The sequence below is a fragment of the Onychostruthus taczanowskii genome, unplaced genomic scaffold (assembly GCF_017590055.1).
Source record: "Onychostruthus taczanowskii isolate IOZ18803 unplaced genomic scaffold, ASM1759005v1 scaffold53, whole genome shotgun sequence".
NCBI lineage: Eukaryota > Metazoa > Chordata > Aves > Passeriformes > Passeridae > Onychostruthus > Onychostruthus taczanowskii.
In genome coordinates, this window is record NW_024502902.1 from 2,870,339 (window position 1) to 2,887,355 (window position 17,017).

Here is a 17,017-nt window from a genome sequence, read left to right on the forward strand (position 1 = left end):
CCGCCTCGGGCTCCCTACAGAAAACCCCTACGCCTGCTCGCCATGCGAGCCCACAGTGTTCAGACCGCCGGCAGGGGCCGCCAGCGCCAAGCAGGAAAGCCCTCTGGCTGAGGGGCTCTGCGGACGGGCAGGTGACCCCTGCAGAGCGGCGGGGAAAGCTGCCTGTCCTGCTCCTCCGGCAGCCCCACGCACGCCTGTGGCACAGAAGGCAGCCGGGGGAGGACTGACGTTTGTTTATCCAGCGGGCGGCGAGACCGCTTTCGCTCCTGTCCCGGCTCGTTTTGCCGCTGACGTCAGAGGGGGCGGGGCCGACGTCGGCGCGTGCGGGGGGCGGGGGGCCGCGCGCGTGTGTGCGTGCGTGCGCGAGAGTGGCGCGAGCGGGGCCCCGGGGCCCCTCCGACCCTCCCGAGGGCAAGGGCGGGCGCCTCGGCCCAGCGGCGAGCCCCGAAGGGCTGGGTGGGGGTTAGACGGGGGCCTCTCCTCAGCGCGGTGGGCTGCGGGGGTCGCTGGGCCTTGGTCGTGGGAAGCGGCTCCCGCCTGGGTTGCTGCTGCTGCTGTTTCGGTGGTGGTGGTGGTTGTGAGGGCGCGGGGTGGGGAGGGGCGGGGTGGAAAGGTGCGAGGCAGGCCGTGGGGCTGGTCCCGCCTGCCCTACCCTCGCTCCCACGGGCTTTGAGCTGCCTGTGGTTGCTAACGGAGACTTCCCTTTGTCGGAGCGCAGGGTGACCTGTGAGGAATCGCCTTCCCCGCAGCCTGGACTTGGGTTTCTCGTGGCCTAGCAAGAAGTGGTTTCCTTTCCCGAGCTGTTGGCATCTTTCTGCCAGGATTCAGTCGTTCCCAAAGGAATGGAGGAATGCAGCTGATAAGTGCTTAACCACCCTGTACTCCATAGGCAGTGCCAGGCGCTTGCTTCATCTTCCTTTTGGCACTTTGGGGGTGGGCCTCTCCTTGATACCTCGTCTGGGTACTTTTTTAGTGGCACTGTAGACCAAAGGAAATGGAAGAAAAGGAGCGATGTGATAAATTCCAGCTGGTACCTTGACACTAAGGAGAATCCTATATTTTGACTTTTTTTTTTTCTGTGGAGGGGAGGGAAATACTACATTTTATGGGGTATGGGAGGAGGGAGGTTGCAGATCTTCATGTGGTTTTTAAAGCCAGCTGTCAGAGGCAATTACTGAATAGACTGAAGCACAAGAGGAGGATTCGCAAGCTGGAAGCAGCGCTAGCCCACAAAAGGAAAGGGCAGTGGGCTGCTGTTGTGACTGTGGAGGCAGAAACTTCAGCCTCCTTCATTTTTCACCACCTACTCCCCATCCACCCGTCGAGAAAATGAGTTGTGTGCCATGGAAAGGTGACAAGACCAAATCGGAATCTCCCGAGCCGTCCCAGCTACCGCCACAGCACATTTACCATGAGAAGCAACGCAGGGAGCTGTGCGCCCTCCATGCCCTCAACAATGTCTTCCAGGACAGCAACGCCTTCACTAGGGAAACCCTGCAGGAGATTTTCCAGAGGTAGGATGCTCTCTGTACTGGCATTAGCTTCCCCTGGTCCTCTGCTGACTGGAGGAATTGTTGGGTGTTATCTGGGGGGAAGTAGGAAGAAAAGGAGGGATTCAGACTGTGCCACTGCTTTGAACTGAATGTATCTTGGTTTTTTAACCCCAGCCTTTTTTTTTTTCCCCTCCATGCAGAAATTCTTTCTCGTTTTACTTGTTTCTTAACCTGTTCTGACTGCCAGCTTTGGGTCCAAGGGTTTTATTGTAGATGCTGTTGTGGTTGGAGTGCTGTCTTCCTCTCTACTCACCTTAAAGCCTCTTCTACATGTCTTCCATATTTTTGCCCCTGACTTGTGTAGATAAATTACCTAGATGTTAATAATATATTTGGGGATTGCCTTGGGAGAATGAAGGTAGCAGGAATGACTTCTTGACTTATTACTGCAACACTTGTAAGTTTTTTAGAAATTAGGAGTTTTGCCAAATGAGCGATTCCATATTCAAAAGTTCAGTGAAGTTCTTCAAATATTATGGGCTTTTTTTTTTCCATGCAGCAAGACTCTCTGTACTCTCTCAAACTAGATTTAATTTCAGTAGCTGGATGCTTGTTTCCTGTGGCATTGCTAAACGTTTCCCAGGAGCTTCAGATGATTAATAAAGTGGGTTTGAGTTTTACAGGGATGAATATAAATTATTAACGTGGCCTATGCAATAGCTCATATTTTGCTCAGTGTTTATTTTATTGTGTTTTGATGCTTTATGGAAATTCTCCTCTGTGGGCCTTTATAATTCTGGCGACCCACCACTGATGAATCTAAGTGATGATAAAGGAAATGATGGAAAAGGGCTCTCCTGTGATACTCAACCTGCAGACGTTGTAAAGATGCTGTAAGTTATGGCTGAATGCCTGTTAGCAGCAGTTGCCAGCATCTCGTGTTTGTGACAAGCAGGAGATTGCACACCGTGGCAGCACGTGCTGTGGGATGAGGCTGTTGTGGTACCCTGTGCTGATGAGCAGGGAGCTGTTGCTGCTCTCCTGAAAACTGGCAAATTTATGGAACTGGTGCTTGACTCATCAAACTCATGCCTGTCTTTGGCAAAAGAATGTGGTGAAGGACAATAACAAGTATCAGATTGAAATGCTATTTATTGTATAGCATTGTAGGTGGAACTCCTGCTGGTGGAGTGGAGATGGCCCATGGCAGGCTCAAGGCACTCTTTGTCCAGCGTAAACACACTGTGGTTTTGTTCCAGAGCAGCAATTGTCAGAATCTTAATCACAGCTGGATTGCTCTTGGCCTGAAGCAAACAAAGGCAGTTCATGTGGTAGAAGGAGTGTGATGATCTAATTAGTTGGCTTTCATTGTGTTTGGTGAGACAGAATTAGTGTGCAGCATGAAACTTCTCAGAAAAAGACTGGATATTAATCTTGTTGGACCTCTTTCCCTAGGAGGGAGAGTTTGTCTTTTATTCCAGCCTGGAGTTGTTCCATCCTAATATTCAGATCAAGATACAGAGATTGATTCACCCCCATGATAGTATGGAAATACACATGGATATTGCTCTTGGAAAGGGATGACCTATAAGCTATACAAAAGAATTGCCACTACCTTTCTATTTCTGTTGAGTGCCTGCTTGTGTGTAGCTCTTTGACTTGCCTTTGAGAAGCGTGAATTTAGCTCCCCTTTTTATGTCACTTGTCTTTTCCTGTGTCTACTCACATTCTATGTATTGATAAAGGATGGATGAGTATTTTTAATAACCTGCAAAAATGTTGAGGTCTGATTTTTAAACCTGGTGTTGACAAGGTAACAAAATCACAAATAAACGTAAGCTCTCTAGCTTTTACCACATTCCTTGGAAAATGATTGAACCACTTTGCTTAATCATTAGCTTCCCTTTTGCTGCATCCTGTTGTGTAAGGCCAGGGTATCATCTCAAGCATATGCTGAAACTTGGTCTGGGCACCCCTCTGATTGTGTAGTCTTTCCATCTTCTTTCCTCTAAAGCGAGAAATACCTTCTTGGTGTTCCTCTGGCTTTTGTTGCAGGAAGTATGATTGCATGTTTCAAATGTTGCACGGAGATACAAACAAAATCTCTTTGCTTCACTGGAGTCTGCATATTGAGACCTGATTAGGAAAGACAATGCATGCAGGAATCTTGGAGCCCCTTGTGTTAAGACAACATGTTGATGAAAGTTTCTGATAGAAGGATCAGGAGGATTATTTACCTGGATTTCTGTCCAGCTTTGTCAGTCTTCCTCAGCTCAGTGGCTACATAAAAAATACCAAAACAACAATTTAATTCCTTGCCTGGTCAGAATCCTTCAGCTGATGATTGTGGACCCTGCTTAGGTATGTGTGGGTCAAGATGTTGAGGTGGCTCTTGGGGAAAGTTTGTTCACAGAAGCCAGTTTTTTGTTGCCCACGCTCACCTCATTGCATTTCCGGGGCTCTGGAAGTTATGTGAAAGAACAAAGATAAATGTGTTCTTTCAGCTCTTGAATAAACTTGTCTGGAAAATGGTGCCATGAGAGGGTGCTTCTGCAGCCCAAAGGGCTCTCTGCATTGTAAGGTTTTCCTTGCTCGCTGGCACTTAGGAGAGTTGGTAGGTTGAAGCAATGATCTTGAGGAATTAGGGATAGCCAAGTGATCTTGCTTTATGGAGATGCTGGGAGAGCTGTGACAAGCTGCAGGTTCTGTCTCTGTGATTAGTAAAATACACCCCCATGGTGGTATTAACAGCTTTTCCTCTTACCATGGTACTGGACTCCTCTCCCTTCTGTAGTGAGCATGCTTCCCAGACTGTTCTGCTGCAGACTGCTCCACTGCAGAAAAACTCACAGCTGAAGACAAAGGCTACCTGCCTGTAGCCTCTCCAGCCTTGGTTGCTCTGAAACTCCCTACTCAGTCCACTGCTTTCTTGTCAAATGCCTTACGCTGTCATGGTGTCACTGCAAACTGGGAAATAAACTCTCCACAGCTGCTTAAGTAAGGAAGCTGAGATTCCTTTATTCAGCGTGCTGGGTGCATGGGGATCACTCCACCTAACATGTGCACCCAGCAGTCTAGTAGTCATATAACCAGACCAGGCTATATGCATGAAAGCAGTATATATTCACTGCACTTCTATTACAAATGCATTATATTTCCTGAATACATGCATATATGTTAATTGTTTCCATGGATTTATTTGGATGTCAGTAAGGATCTTTTGAGGGTCATTTGGGAACATCCCATTCCCCAAATTTTCTCTTTATTGTTCTGGATCCTCTAATGAATCTTTTCACCTTGAGACTATCTCAAGTATGATGTCAGGTCACGATGCACTTCTCTTATCATTCTTTGCCCTGGCACTCTTATCTTTGTTCTCAAAACTAAGACATCTGCTAGTACATCCCAATGGCTGATATAGGTAAATAAGGAAGCGCTAGCTGATACAAGACTGTTAGTCATGGATGTATGGAATTAACACAAAGCCACATTAATCTCTGCCATTTGTACAAGGTACTGTAGGGTACAAAACTGAGCATTAATCACAGATATGGGCATCAAACACTATTGTACTAAAGTTAAAAAGAATTTTCCACGTCTTCTGCCACTGCTGCACAGACGCCTTTTTAAAGAAATATAATTTGTTGGGTAAGATGGGCAGGAATGCAGCAGGGCTGAGGGATTTCCAGTGGTGAAATATGCCTGCAAAATATGCAGTGTGGTAAAGGCTGAGCGAAAAATTTGCAGGATCATTAGGATTTTGGGGATGAGTTGACAAGAGGAGGAGGCAGGTACAATACAGATATTTGGATGATATGAAATCTGAACTTTGCACCAGCAGAATTAATGGAGTCTTTATCAATGGAACGATAACTCATGACAACAGAACTCATCTGAGGCTTGACTTCCTTTGGATCGGCATTACGTGGCTTTGTTGCTTTCTGCTCCCGGTTTCCGCCGTGCTCGCTTTTCCCGCTGTCATCTTCATAATAGTACATCCTGCTGTTTTCCCTCCTTACAAAATTTCTTAGGCAGAGGGGGGAAACACAAAGCCATAAAAGTGACTAACAGGCTTTTTTACCACACATCTCCATGTTGTGTCCCATCCATTATCTGAACTTGTGCAAAGTCTGTTATATATTTTTGGCATGTAACCTCATAGCAGCCCACAGCTTCCTCACAAGAGGAGGTGGAGGGGCAGGCATTGATCTCTCCTCTCTGGTGACCAGTAACAGGACCTGAAGGAATGACATGAGGCACTGTCAGAGGAGGTTTAGTTTGGATATTAGGAAAAGATTCTTCACCCAGAGGGTGGCTGGGCACTGGAACGAGCTCCCCAGGGAAGTGGTCACAGCACCAAGCCTGACAGAGTTCAAGAGGAGTTTGGACAATGCTGTCAAGATCATGATGTGATCCTTGGGGCTGTCCTGTCTGGGACCAGGAGTGGACTCCATGTGGATCCCTTCCAACTGAGGATATTCTGTGATTGTATGAATGTAATGGACTGTGGTTCTGCATTTTTAGATGATGTAGTAATGCAGTTGATGTCTAAGCAAACTTACAGGTCAAAACTGAAGAGATTTGTTTGCATCAGGATTATCTGTTTAGTTACCTACATCAACAGATATTTTTTGTCATCTAGCAACCGCAACAGCTTTGGAAAGTTCCCGGCCCCAAGTACCTTCACAGCTTTGTGTCTGAATACTTCTTTCATTTACCAGTGGAGGAGGAGGAAAAACAACCTTTCCTGCAGCCAACCTCCCGTGCCTCTTTTTCTCATCCAGTCTTCAAGACTGGTGTTGACTGTTGGACTCTTGAAATTGTAATAGCCGCTGTCCTAAATAGCAAAGTGGCATTTACTCCAGCTGTAAACTGAGGAAGAATCATAATTGAGGCATCCTTCAGAAGTACCAGTTCAAGGGGTCAGGGAGGAAGATCTTTGTGATTTCTTTTGCATCAAAGGCAGGATTTTTGTAGGCTTTGTACATCTAAGTTATTCTTAATGCATTACTTAGTTCCCTCAGCCCATTTGATGAGGGCTAAGGGGGCGATTGTTAAACACAAAACAATAGTTTGTGTTTAAACACAAAACCCCTGGAAATGGACTTCAAGTTATATAGCAGGTTGTGGAATACAGGTTCAGCAAACGTCTGCTAGAGCAGTCTCCTCTTCTGTTTGCAGGCTGTCTCCCAACACCATGGTGACCCCCCACAAGAAGAGCATGCTGGGGAATGGGAACTATGATGTGAACGTGATTATGGCAGCACTTCAGACCAAAGGCTACGAGGCGGTTTGGTGGGATAAGCGCAGGTACCGAGAAGTTGTGTAATTCTGGAGGTGGCTACTCTTTGTAGAAATGAGAAAGAGACTGAAGTGAAAGCACCAGAACATAATCTGGTTGATGTTCTGCACTCTTTCAGAGATGTTAACGCCATTGCCCTGTCTAACGTGATGGGCTTCATCATGAATCTGCCCTCCAGCCTTTGCTGGGGCCCCTTGAAGCTCCCCCTCAAGCGACAGCACTGGATCTGTGTCCGGGAGGTGGGAGGCACCTACTACAACCTCGATTCCAAGCTCAAGGTGCCCGAGTGGATTGGAGGTGAAAGTGAGCTCAGGTAGGATTTCCACTGATCTGTCGCTGTTGGAGGTAAGAAGTCTGTCCTTAAACAGTTGGTGATTGAAACATGTATGGCTGACTTTCAGTTGTAAAAATTGGAGAATAATAAGGTTCTTCTGCCTCCACTTGGATATATGCCCCGTTTGTGCAAAGCTACGGAAATGCTTTTGGCAGTGGTGTCTCTGTCAGCTCAGGAGAGCTGGACTTGGCCTCTTACGTGTCTGGCTCTGTCTGTGGCAAAGCTAGAGGCTGTCTCTGGTATTAGTGGGTGACACCTGCAACACCACGTGCTGTGCCCCGCTCCCTCCTCGAACATGGCAGCACCAGCATCCTTTGCCTCTTTAGTAACAATCTGTATGTCTCCAACAAAAGGCTTTCCAGACTAAAAGTGCAGCCTTATCCCTAAGAGCAGTAAGAGCTGTTAGTTAGGAATCACTTTTCCTATGTAAGCATATCCTGCCCTTCTGGCTTGGCTCCCCTTCCCTCTTCAATCTTAACACAAGAAGGTCATTACTTTGTAAAAGTTTCACCTGCTCTTGATTGCTGTTTAGCTTCCATTCCATCGTGCTGTAAATCCTCCTAGTCAAGCAGCTTTGCTTCCTTGACTAGTCTTGTTCTGAGCTAGGGATTGCACATGTGCAGTGTTTGCAGAGCCAGCCGTGCCATTGAAGTTTTGGTAAATTTCCGGGGTAAAGTAGTTGTGAAACTACGGTGCAGAGATTCTGGTGGATTTTATCCTAAGTGTATCATTCTTCAGCAATAAATTAGGGCTGTCTTTGCTGGGAGTTTTGGAAATTGGACCAAAATATATTGAAGAAAATGTTGATTTTTTTCATATTTATTATAAGTAATCCAAGTCTGGTATTAGAAAAAGCTTACATGCAGAAAAGGGCTAAAAAAACATGTCAAATGATCAAGTGGTACACTGCTGCTAAGGACATCTGTATGATGGGGTGTTCTGTTTTTAGAATAAAATTATTTTTTCCCCCTCAGATTTGTTGGAATTATTTAAAGTTAAGGTGGGATTCTTGATCTTGAAAATATGAAGAAACTAAATTTGGTTTTAATTCTGTTTTTCTTACCTTGGAAAATAAGAAAGTGGCATCTATATAAACTCATCTCTGCTGAGATTAAGATAATATTTAATTGTTGTTGTAGATTATAAAGTTCTACATTCAGTAGCATTTGTTTCTGTTTCTCTTTATGACAGGAAATTTTTGAAACACCAGCTGAGAGGAAAGAACTGTGAACTCCTATTGGTGGTGCCAGAGGAGGTGGAAGCACATCAGACCTGGAGAGCTGACGTGTGACCTGGGTCATCTCTGTCCTCCCACTACAGTTCTTCCCCTTTACCAAATTCCTGATGTCCTAAAACCTGGATAATGGGTGCCCCAACTCTCTTTGTCTGGAATTCCCTTTGTTAGGCTCTTCTCTTCCTTCCTTGGTGCAATAGGGCAATGGCACAGGACATTGGGGGTGGTGGGTGGGGAAGAACTGCGGGCAGAGCAGAGGAAACTGGAAGCCAATCACTTTAATTGCAAGGTGGATGAGCTGCAGTGCCCTTTGGCCAGCTGGAAGGCATCACACTCTTGAAAAACTGGGCTGGGGAGAAAGAGTGCCTGGAAACCCTGGGTCTCCATTTCCCCACGTGGTTCAAGGCTGTGTGTGGTGGGATGCTGCTCCCTCCAGGGCTTGTCAGGAAGGAGCAGGGACTGAGCACCTGCCACCTCTTTACAGTTCTCTCCCTTCAAAACAAGTTGTTGTGAAGACATTTGCAATTCCTAAGGGTCTCTCAGGACACTCAAAACACTAGGAATGGTACGGTGCTCAGCACGACCCTCTGCTTCTTAGGGCTGGTTTGTGCCAGGAATTAGGAAACAATAATAAAACCAGAGTCATCTTCCAAGAAATTCTTTGGGTAGTAGCTAGAGGATTCTTCCCCAGGGTCTGCAAGGATTTATGTATGTGGTGAGTGGTTGTTTGGCAGTGTGTGTCTGGCTAAGGTGACATGGAAACAGCAAACACAGGATGACGGAGGAGTATCAAGTTTCTGGACTGGAGAGAGGCCACAGTCTGCTTGGGTTTCTTCGTGCTGTGGTGGGGTTTTTTTTTACTCTTTTTTAACAGTTATTTTGGTTTTCTGCATGGTCATTCAGTAGTTTAGGGGCTTCTTGGAGAGAGGAATAAAGCTGAAGAGGTTTTCAAAGAAATTAATTCCCTTTTATTTTCCTCTCTCCAGAAGTCCAGCCCACAGTCACAGATGTAATGTGAAATGAAAGAGGTCAAGTTATAAAATAAAAATGGGCTGAGGAGGGAAGCCTTTATAGCAGTCAGTTTTGCCCTTTTATTGCTGCCATCTGCTGGTGTGGGAGCTGCAGAGGGTCCACCAGAACTTCCAGGCATTGGAGACACCCTGGCTTGGTACTGAACCAACCTCTCCTTTAGCATTGGCCAACAAACATTCCATTAATGGGTGAATTGCTTTTTTCTGCTTTCCATGGGGAAGAGAGACTAGACACAGAGACACTAAGAGGAATCTCCACCAGCTGTTTCCCAGTCTCCCAGGAGAGCTGTAGCTCAGCCATGCCTTCCATGGCAGGAGGAGGAAATGCTGAGTCTGGAACTCACTTCGTTGTGTTTAGCACTTCCTGGCTGAGCTGCTGTTTGCTTCCATCTTTACATGTTGAACAGCAACCTCTGGGACCTGATGGAGCTCGAAGGATCCTGTTCCATCATGCAGGAAACTCATTACTGATGTTTGAGCTGGTGAAAGGAGGGATTGTAATGACCTTTTCTCAGTTATTTTTCTCTCCAGAGCTCTGCAAACGCATGGGCAGGTGCTCGAACCTCAGAGACCACCCAAGTGGCACGGTCCCAACAGAGAACACGGGCCACACGACGACAGGACGATGGTGTTTGCTGAGCCCCGGACATCTGGCAAGCACTTCTGCAGTCCTTTGAGCACAGCCTCCCACAGTCAAGGGCAAATGGCTCTTACGTTTTAAAAAGTCCTATTTCGTAACACATTCCAATGACCAATACCAGCTGGCAGAGTTTTTAAACACTTTCCAGGCAGGATGTTCAGCCTGCAGGCATTCTGCTCCTGACTTGAAGCCATTTCTTCAAGAGGGGAAAATATAAATCTCAACAGCAACATTTTCTATGCTGATTGAAGTTGCACTTTGGAGAAAAACCCTGTTTGCATGGGAACTGCAAGCCAATGGATCAGTGCACAATATGCAAAGATGTTTTAAAATACTTCGGGGCTGCTTTCCTTTCCTTGTATGTCAACTGCTTTCCCAGGGGAGAAACAGTGTGATCCAGCTGCTCAGGTAAAGGGAAAGTGTATGATCACATCCCTGTGGGAGGTGAGGCTGCTGTGCCCGGGGGTGGGTGAGCTGGTCCAGTCCCACTGCTCGGGAGCGGGGAAGCCCCTCTTTGTTTTCTTGCTTGTTTGGTTTTGTTAGAGCCTTGTCTTGGGTTTGTTTACAGAGATGTATTTTGTTTAACCAAATATTAAAAATGGAAAAAAAAAAGTTTCCATATAAATGTCCTATCACTTCTGTATGTTCAATTCAATTGTTCTGTAACAAAGTATGTAAAGGATAAATAAATTTTTTTTTCTTTGGTTATAAAACCACCACGTTTCTGTGCCTTAAGAACCTTGAACGGTGGACACCGGTGCTGAGGTAGGATCACCTCCCGGAGAATTCCCTTAAGCCAGCGGCTTCCCCACCCCTCTGAAGGTGACAAGGCCACGTCAGTCCCTTACGCGCTGCCAGGCTGTGCATGAAATGGAGAGATCCCTACCCAGACATCCCCAGCAGCTCTGAAAGAACTGAGCCTCCCTCAAGGACATCTATTAAAACCACACTGCTCAGGTTGGATTTATTTAATATTCCATACAAAAAAATACGCAGCTGATGTCTGTTCTACTTTATGAGGCAGAGAATCTGCGTGGATGCGATCGTCTCAAACCTGGCCTGCTGCTCCCTCGGTTCTCACACGCACAGCTGCAGTGAAAGTGTTTCTGCAGACGCATCTTCCCAAAGAGTATTTTCCGTGGGGTATTGATTGCCACCGGCACCCCTCCTTCCTCTGCTGGGAAAGTCACACTTCCTGCCACCACTGTCCTTCAGCTCCAAATCAGGCAGGAAAGCATTTGTTGTGTCTGCCTGCTGCTTTTCAAAGCCTGACCTGTGCCCCAGGGTGTTTTGTGGGGGCAAGAAGCTGGCAGAGGAGCTCCCCCGGTCCAAGTCTGTAACTGGTTATGGCAAGTGATTGAATGAAAGGAAATACTCATGATTTCTAAAGGAGAGGGGGATGCAGACAGGAGCCATCATCAGGTCCATAGGGGGGCTTCCCTCCCTCGTTACGAACAGGTCAATGTCCCAAAGGAGAACCAAAAATAAAAAGAAAAAATGCCCTGGCCCAACAAATCAACAGTTCAATATATCATAATCGCAAGGTCTTCCCACTTGATATGAATCCAACTTGGCTTCCGCAAATTAGATTTTTCCAGACAGCGGAGGCAGGGCCCCTGGCATTCCCCCTGAGAGCCCTGTGTTGGGTCCGAGGAGGATCTGGAAAGAAAACCATTGATTGAGGGGTTTCAAGGACGCAAATGTCTTGCCATGCTGTCCCCCTCCCACAGGTACTGGTGGCACTTTGCAGCACCAGTCCCGCGCCTGCTGCAACAGCCGAGGCCAGCGCCCGACCACAGCCCCCGTTTCAGCCCCTCGCAGCATATTTTGGCTGGTAAAAGCCTGGTTGTGCTTGCCAGGCATTGCCACCAGCCTGACACTGGGAATCAGCAGGACTGTCTAATTGGAACAGCCAGCCAGAGAAGCCGGTGGGATGAGCGCGGCCACAGCGCACAGCAGAGCGCACCGCTCCGCCGGCTGCCCAGCGCTGCTCCCAGCGGGAGGTGCAGGCACTGCCAGCCAGCTCCGCAGGGACACGGCTGCGCCTTCCCGCCTCACCTGTCGCTGCTGCAGCTGCTGCTGTTGCTCCATCTGCAGTTTTTCGGTTTCAAAGACGACAGGAAGAACCAGAATCATGAAGGAGGTGGTCCCAATCCACAGAGCTGCCCTAGAGAATCTGTCAAGGACACAGAACCCTAGGAATCAGTTCTTACTGGCCCAGTCTCGCGTTTCCCTTCCGTGCCTCAACCATAAGCCTGCCTCCAGATTCAACCCCGAGCTCCGGGGCGTCCCCTTATCCCCGCCCTTCCCAAGCCGCCCATAAACAAAACCCGTGATTCTGCCGCTCCCCGCAGGCCCCGCACTGCGCTACCGGCGGCCAAAGCCGCGGCGAAAGCCGGCGGAGCCGCCCGCGCCCCCGCTCCGCCCGCCGGGCCCGCTGCGAGGGGCTCCGGCCCGGCCCGCCGCCCCCTCACCTGTACATCTTCTGCGCTATCGTCAGCGACAGGTCGAACGTAGCCCCGGCCGCCGATCGGACGCTCTCGGGGAACATCTCCGTGAGTCCCCACAGCCGCTCCGCCAGCGTCTCGTCCAGCTGCGGGCGGCACCAACCACGTCAGGCCCCGCCGCACGGCCCTGCGCGCCCCGCGGGGTCACCGCGCCCGCCCGGCCTTCCCCGCCGCCTGCCCCGATACCTCCTCGTCGTCCTCCTCCTCCTCGTCGAGCTCGTCCTCCAGCTCCTCGGCCTTGCCCGCGCCGCCCTTGGGCAGCAGCTCCTCCGGGGACAGGGACGCCGCGGCCGCCATCGCCACCAGACAGGACGGAAGGAGCGGAGGCCAGAGCGCCGCCGGAAGCGCGGCCGCCCTCCCGCCACCCAGCCCGTGCGAGGCAGCGGCCCCTGGCGGCCCGGAGGAACAGCAACCGCGCCCCGCCCCGGCCCCCGCAGCACAGCGCGACGCGTCACAAACACCCTCAGAAAGCGGGTTTTAATTGCAAGGTTTTATATAAAATATGCAAAACTCTCGAGAACGAGCAACTCCAGCATCCTGCTCGCCCAAGGCAGGGACGGTGAGGCTTGCAGAAGCAGCCGCGGGCTCCCGGGGGGGCGGGCAGGGCTCTCCCCGCTCCGGTCAGGAGCCCTCAGGAGACCCGCGCCCCGCCGCCTTCGTGCTGGGCTGCGGTGAGGAAACCTAGCAAGGTAAAAGTGCTCTGAGGAAAATCGTGTTGATAACAGCGCTGTGGTGCCAAAGCAGCCATTAGAAGTACCCACGGCACCACACAACGCTGGAGGCATCTCGGCGCTCGTGGTCCCGTGAAACAAAGTACCTCCACACCGTACCAGCATGGCTGGGAGGCCCAAGCCAGCCCCAGCATCCTGTGGGCCAAGACCCAGAACCAGCCTGGCCGTCTCTTGTTCACTTCTTCCTCCGGCTGTGCTGCTTCAGCTCCTCCAGCTCCTTCTCCATGAGGTGGGACTCGGCGGTGGTCTCGGAGAGCTGGAACGCACAGCAAACAACAACAGGAGGGAGTTAAAAGCTTGTGAGGCTTTTCCAGCTTCACAGCACAACCGAGATTTACAGCCACAAGCCAGGTCCTGCAGGAGGCAATTTGTTCCTGTTGAGCAAGGGGGAAGCTGCCACGTCACGTTTCACTGAGATTGCGTGAAAAACCTGGAGAGCAGCTAGTGCTTCTGCTAAGTGTTCCAGCCACAAAAGCCATTTTCCACTTTTAAAACACATGAAGAGTAAGGAAATAAAATATTTGTTTAGAGTGACATAAAGGCTGAATCACTTATTAACTGTGAATAGACGTGTGTTCTATTTCCCTGAATGTCTCTCCAGATCTTAAGCATGAAAGCTGTGTAAGGTTGAATTTCTGGAAATTCTGAATTTTACTGGAAATTCTTTCATCCAGAGTTTTACACATAGGACAGATGTATCATCCCTCATGACAGCAGATGGAAGCTTTAATCTTCTGTGACCAGAAACAGTGGCTGTAACTCAGTTTCATAGTTAGGGCAGAGGACAGAGTGGCAAGAAAAATGCCATATTCTGTGCAGAAAGGGAAACAGGAGACATGGCACCTGCAGGGGCTTCTCTCTCCTCAGCCACAGTGTTCACAAGCTCTGATGTGGGGGGACCTTCCCCTGTTTTCACAGAGGGGATCAGGCTTTACTGCCACAGTCACTTGGCCATTACACCCGTGTTGCACGACAGGGTAAAGCAGAAAGTGGATGCATGGAGAACAGCCTTTTTCAGGGGACCCAGCACCCTTTGCTTGGGTATCCCCACTGCTATGGGCAGGCAGGAGTTGGGCAAAGGCTCACCATGTCCAGCAGGATGTCCACTTTCAGCCGAAGTAGGTTGTTTTCTTCCTCCAGCTGCTGGTTTCGTTTGCGCAAGCGCTGCAGTTCCCTGCGATCCCCCACGAAGCCTCCTGATTCTTGGAGGAAAGAAGGAGGTCAAAACACAGATTGTCAGCCAACCGTGGCTACTTCAGACCAGAGCAAGCTGAGCTGTACTCTACCTGAAACCCAGTGGCCATTTTCGAACTTCAGGCTCTGGCCAGCGAGGTTCATTGAGGGTGTGCCGTATTCCAGGCCCAGCTCAACCTCACGGGTGGATCTATCCAGCTGCAGGGAGAAGATCACATTCAGAGTTTCACAGAATTCCAGAGCCACCCCATGCTCTCCCACTTCTTAGTGACTGGCATTCCAGTGGAAGATGCTGGTCCAAATGGCCCCGGAGCCTGGAACCCTACTTTGGTCATGTACTGCTGCAGTTGAGGACTGGTTCCTCTCACTGCCATCCCTGCACTTTCTCCCACCTACACACTCATCTCCCTGCACTTGGAGACCACTGGTGAGAAGTTTTCAGTGACACAGTTCTGGACTGCAGGTGGGGTGATGATGATTCTTCCCTGAGCTATTCCATTTCTAGCTTCATGTACAGTCACAGTGATCAGGAATGGTGCTGCACTGCAGGAAGAAAGCAGCACAGTTGGAATAACAGAATATACTGAGTTGGAAAGAACCCACAAGGATTATTGAGTCCAGCTCCTGGCCCTGCAGAGAACAGTCCCCAAGAGCTGCACCATGTGCCTGAGAGTATTGTGCAAACACTTCCTGAACTGTCAGGCTTGGTGCTGTGACCACTGCCCTGGGAAGTCTGTTCCAGAGCCCAATCACCCTCTGGGTGAAGAACTTTTTCCTGCCCCAGGAGCAGCTGGGAGCCCTTGTAAGGACCACGGCACTCACAGCTGCCCACCCCTGCCACCGAGACATGGCTCCTGCAGCAAACCGCAGGTGCCGGCACTCACCAGGTGCAGGTTGGACAGCGAGGCCCATTTCCTGGGGGGGGTCTTCTTCGGGCTGAAGGAGTTCCCAAAGAGAGGCATTGCACGCTGCTGGCCAGGCCTAAGGCGGGCTCCTGAAGGAGCAGGAGAGACACAACAGGTCTGAGCCTGTGGGCCGAGAGCAGCATTGTTCTCCCCAGGCATATTCTCCCCAGGCAGAGCCCCCCAGCTCTCAGGCCAAGACAGCGATCTGGGGGGGTCCGGGCCGCCACCCCGCCACCGCCACCAGGCAGCACCGGCCCTCCACGGCCACGTCCCTCGCACCTCCAGCGCCACGTGACCGAGCCGGGCGGGGGACGGAGGACGACGGTGCGAGGTGTCACCCCCCGCCCCCCGCCCCCGGCCGGTACCGCCGGCGCCGCGCGGCCCGGCACCTCGGGGGGGCACGGGCCGTACCACCCCACGGGCACGCCGAGGAGCTGGAAAGGGGGCCCCGCGGAGCGCTGTGCCCCGCACGGGCCACCGCCGGGACGCTCCTTTGTTCTGTTTTCCCTCCCGGCATCTCACTGGCCAAAGCGGCGGGCTCGGCAAGAGCGGAGCCGATGAAGAATGCCCCCCAGCCCCCATCCCCCCCGCGCCGCAGTGGTAGGGTCAGCCCCGCGGTGCGGGGGCGGTTGGGTCGGGCTGTTCCATCGAGCTTCGCCTTAATTCCGGGGGGGCCGCACCTCTCCGTCGGGCCGCGCCCGCTCCCGGCGCTCGTGTCCGCCGCCGGTGGGATCCGCCGCGTGTCCCGGGAGCGGTTTGCGGCCGCCGCGTTGCCGTGGCGATGGGATCCGCGGCTCCGCTCCGCCTCCTGTGCTGGAGGGAGACGGGGGCGGAGTGCCGGGCGGCGGGCTTGGGGGTCGGCCTTGCTCGCGAGCTGCGTCAAACTCGGGCAGTATTGACGCCGCTTTCCTTAACACCTTCCCTAAAATGCTCGAATCGCCTGGAAGAGTTGTTAAAAATGCTTTTGGTGGGGATTGTTTGTTTATTTTTTCAGATAAATAACTAAACTCCATTAGGCAGAGAACCCTTCCGTGCTTTGAAGGTTGGAGATGTGGAGGAGGTCTGGAGTCCTGGACTGCTCGGGTTCGGGGGATGATGGCTGAGGAGCTGGAGAGAGCAGAATGGTACAGAATCGCAGAGTCAGTTCGGCTGGAAAAGATCTCTGAGGTCATCAAGTCCTGTCTTTGGCCAAACACCACCATGTGGACATGACTGTGACACTAAGTGCCATGTCCAGTCTTTCCTCAAACACCTCCAGGGACGGTGACTCCGCAGCAGCAGCTCCTCACAAACCTTCCTTTGAAGCAGTCCCAGCATCCTGATTCTCTGTGCACATTGCAAAGCCCTCCCTTTCAGCACATGGTGGAATAAATTTAGATTCCCTGTGTTACTTGCTGGCTTGTATTCCATGGGAGGTGGCAGTGGCAGTTGCTTTGGGTATTTTGAATGAATGGCATGGGTATGTAACATGTATCACCAGCACTTTTTATGTTACAGAGGCAAAATGCCACTCCTAAACTATAAAATAATTCTCCAACATGTTAGAATAGCAATCTGAAGTTACTTGCTTCATTGTTAAAAAAGCTTATGTTGAGGACTTCCTGGGGCTTTCCTGAAAAATTTTGGATTAATGATGTACTAAGATG

The 17,017-nt window shown here is 50.5% G+C and overlaps 3 protein-coding genes across 5 annotated transcripts; 1 reads left to right on the forward strand and 2 right to left on the reverse strand.

Moving 5' to 3' along the window:
- The first annotated feature begins 560 nt into the window (after positions 1–560).
- JOSD1 (Josephin domain containing 1) lies at positions 561–10,659 on the forward strand. The gene is made up of 4 exons (XM_041416682.1): positions 561–1,514; positions 6,675–6,803; positions 6,914–7,108; positions 8,321–10,659. Exons 1-4 carry the CDS (start codon positions 1,330–1,332, stop codon positions 8,418–8,420), a joined length of 609 nt encoding a protein of 202 aa, XP_041272616.1. The 5' UTR covers positions 561–1,329; the 3' UTR covers positions 8,421–10,659.
- A 328-nt stretch (positions 10,660–10,987) lies between these two features.
- Positions 10,988–12,888, reverse strand: TOMM22 (translocase of outer mitochondrial membrane 22). Its single transcript, XM_041416683.1, has 4 exons — positions 12,728–12,888; positions 12,509–12,627; positions 12,093–12,210; positions 10,988–11,693 (listed from the first exon to the last, which is right to left on the reverse strand). Exons 1-4 carry the CDS (start codon positions 12,836–12,838, stop codon positions 11,619–11,621), a joined length of 423 nt encoding a protein of 140 aa, XP_041272617.1. The 5' UTR covers positions 12,839–12,888; the 3' UTR covers positions 10,988–11,618.
- A 132-nt stretch (positions 12,889–13,020) lies between these two features.
- On the reverse strand, positions 13,021–16,985 carry CBY1 (chibby family member 1, beta catenin antagonist). 3 transcript variants are annotated; one of them, XR_005953541.1, is made up of 5 exons: positions 15,351–16,042; positions 14,559–14,664; positions 14,359–14,474; positions 13,359–13,528; positions 13,021–13,222 (listed from the first exon to the last, which is right to left on the reverse strand). XR_005953541.1 is itself a non-coding variant. In XM_041416681.1 (5 exons), the coding sequence occupies exons 2-5, from the start codon at positions 15,426–15,428 to the stop codon at positions 13,448–13,450; spliced, it is 381 nt and encodes a 126-aa protein (XP_041272615.1). In that variant the 5' UTR covers positions 15,429–15,460; positions 16,052–16,985; the 3' UTR covers positions 13,021–13,447. The 3 variants fall into 3 exon arrangements, 2 of the variants coding, with proteins under 2 accessions (XP_041272615.1, XP_041272614.1); XM_041416681.1 differs by adding an exon at positions 16,052–16,985 and having other exon boundaries at positions 13,021–13,528; positions 15,351–15,460; XM_041416680.1 differs by having other exon boundaries at positions 13,021–13,528.
- Between the last annotated feature and the right edge of the window lie 32 nt (positions 16,986–17,017).